The sequence below is a fragment of the Cynoglossus semilaevis genome, chromosome 8 (genome assembly GCF_000523025.1).
Source record: "Cynoglossus semilaevis isolate Cse_v1.0 chromosome 8, Cse_v1.0, whole genome shotgun sequence".
Classification (NCBI taxonomy): domain Eukaryota; kingdom Metazoa; phylum Chordata; class Actinopteri; order Pleuronectiformes; family Cynoglossidae; genus Cynoglossus; species Cynoglossus semilaevis.
The window spans coordinates 11998221-12001095 of NC_024314.1; the positions used below are offsets into that span (position 1 = coordinate 11998221).

Here is a 2875-nt window from a genome sequence, read left to right on the forward strand (position 1 = left end):
GAGGGGGGGGTGGGGGGGGGGGGGTGGGGGGAGGGGGAGGGGGGGGGGTGGGGTGGTTGGATGTACATGAACATGCCGACAGGAGAGTGCGGAGACAAGCGATGACAGCGATGCTGAGCCCAAAGATCAGACAGACCAGGAGAGGTAGGAGGACACGCTTTGGTTTTTCTTTCTCTCTGACAGACGTGTTTGACGCTCACTATGACAACCCTATGAGTGACTGGAGCAGGGACGGAGATAAGATGTTTCAGTTCAGTTTGAAGCTTTTGGTTTCTATTTTTAATCCAATTTAAAGAACAAAAATCACTTTTTTCGCTCTCTTCACCTCTGCATTTGTGAAGGAAACAGCTGGTTAGCACAGCTGAAAAAATCCCTCTGGTGTTTATTAGCATTCAGCTACAGCTGGCACTGTGTGAATGTATTAAAGAGGAGCCGACAGCATCTCTGGTTTCATCACTGCAATATTCAGCACTAACAGGCTGCTGTCAGCTGCTGCTGCTGCTGTGTGCGTGTGTGTGTGTGTGTGTATTCTGTCCTCCTTCCCTGTCACTAATCTACATGTCTACGATCACGAAGCTGAATCAGATTAAATTCAAATGACTAGTTGTCCAACAATGGGAGAAGTGAGTTGTAAATCCCTCTTCACCGGAGCAGCGTGAAATTGGAAGCAAAGTGGATTAAATGTGTATTTGCATAAATTTACGGATGGTGGTGCAGAATTATCTGAGCTCAATTAGTAAGACTGATTTGTGCCGGATTTGTACATTAGCACTCGAAGGACTTTATCTCTGTGGCTTATTAGCTAAATGAGGTTCACTCCTTGGAAGATCTTGTTCGTCTGTGCAATGAAACTGGCTGGATCATAGCACTTCTGTCGGTTGGTGCTTCACCACCTTAAGTATCTACAGTAATTTGTTGCATAAAGCCTGTGACTAAACAGTTATGTTCGTGGGTCATAAAAAGAAACACAACATTAACCAGCATGACGTGACGCAGCGGAGGATTTTACCACATCTGCCTGATGAACTAGACTGTCAGGGGAAATCCTAAAGCAGATAAATTAATCTGGTTATTAAAGCTGACATATATTCACAAAGTTTTAGAAGCTAATTGAAATCCTTGAACCCAGGCTCTAGTATCTTTGTACTCACGCTTTTGGATTTCCCAATGTCTCTCTCTAAAATATTCCACATTCCAAACATCAGATTTTCCAATCGCCTAGGTGTCATACTGCTACGTTCCCAGTGTTCTATGTCCCACATTCCCTCTTCCAATCATGCTACTCTTCTGAATTTTTCCAGAGTCACTTTTTCCTCTCTTCCCAAAGGTCAAAGTTGCCACTTCTCCCCATTCCCATTGCACCTTGTTCATGTGTTCCCAAGGTCTCATATTTGCAGGTACCAAAGTCTGATGGTTCCAATCTCCTTAACTCAATGTTAATGTTTCCTAATACTCTGCTTTTCTAAGGTGTTCTTATTTGTAATGTCTTATGTTTCTAGTATATTTTCTCCCCAAGATTCACCTGTTCTAGGATTCCCAAGGTTCTCAAGCCCTCTTTGAAGTACACCCTCTTTTTAGTGGTGTTCCAGGACTCCATGGTTCACATTCCATTTTCTATTGTCCTAAGGTTTTGTGATTTTTTTTAAAGATCTCCAGTTTCCAGTGACTTTAGTTCTGATGCAAAGGTCACTGATTCCTGTAATCCTAAAATTGAAACTCCCAGTAGTCCTTCTCCAAGGTTCTACATTTCTGTTCCTAAAGTCTCATGTTCTCAGTGACCTATGTTCTGATGCTTAATGATCCCAAGACATGCCCATGTATTCCCACAGTGCCATAAATGCAGGCTCCCATATTTCCTTTATTCCAACGTTAACAATGCCCTCTGTTCCCAAGAGTCCCAGAGTTCTACTGACTTTAATGGCACACACTTTTCCTAGTATAATAATCTCTCAGCAAATATTATAATTCCTATTGTGGGCAGTTAGAAACCACATGAACCTCACTCTCATTATGTGCTATTGTGCCATCTGTGAGATTAATGGGAACCGAGGGTCAGTGGTGAAACGATTTAGTGGATGTGAAAGTGGGCGATTCAGAGCTTACAAACCAAAAGATCTGCTTGAATTTAGAGGATTGGTTTGGTCGTCTCTCCTCCTTGGCCTGGAGATAATTGAGAATGTTCATATCTGCACCATAACAGCCAGCTTGTAGAAGCTGCCATCAGCCGTCAGGATATTAAACCTGCACTTGTTCTGCTCCGGCTGGCGTCAGAAATGTGGTAGTAGCAGCTTTAATTGCCCACATATCAGCTGCTTCCTTCTCCCTCCACTGTATTTTCATCTACGTTTCCATGGTTTTATGATCAAAGTCCTACGACACACACATATGTGACGGAGTATGCAGCATGAATTTATCATTAAAACCAAAATATACTGCCGGAACTGACACATCCTGATAACGTGAACGTAGAAAATGATAACACACACATACATACACACACACACACACACACACCCACACACACACTGCTGCAGATCACTTCCAGCTCATTGCAGCTTCCACACACAAGCTGTGCCTTATTGACCACACCGCCACATATATATATCAACACACACACACACACACACACACGTTATGGTTAACACATTAATCAAGAGTGATAGTCTAACGGGAAGCTACGCACTGATGCACCTGTAACCCTCTGCTATTTTCCACCGGCCATAAATCACTGCTACGCTACCACCAAATTAATGGAATTGAATTCCTGCAGCGTCCCAGTGCACATATGTGTGTGCACATGATTTACCCACAAGTGTAGCCCAGGCTAAAGCTTTTCTGAAGTACCTCCACCCCCCCACCCCCCCTCCACCCCCGC

General features: G+C 43.7%; 1 protein-coding gene across 2 annotated transcripts in view; it reads left to right on the top strand.

Annotated features, from left to right (window-relative positions):
- The first annotated feature begins 42 nt into the window (after positions 1–42).
- Positions 43–2875, top strand: part of arhgap22b (Rho GTPase activating protein 22b) — a 20554-nt gene continuing 17721 nt past the window's right edge. For both annotated transcript variants that reach the window (XM_025057909.1, XM_008314797.3), the window contains exon 1: positions 43–144. In XM_025057909.1, the coding sequence (XP_024913677.1) occupies positions 102–144 (43 nt within the window). In that variant the 5' untranslated portion in view covers positions 43–101. The remainder of the gene's footprint in view (positions 145–2875) is intronic.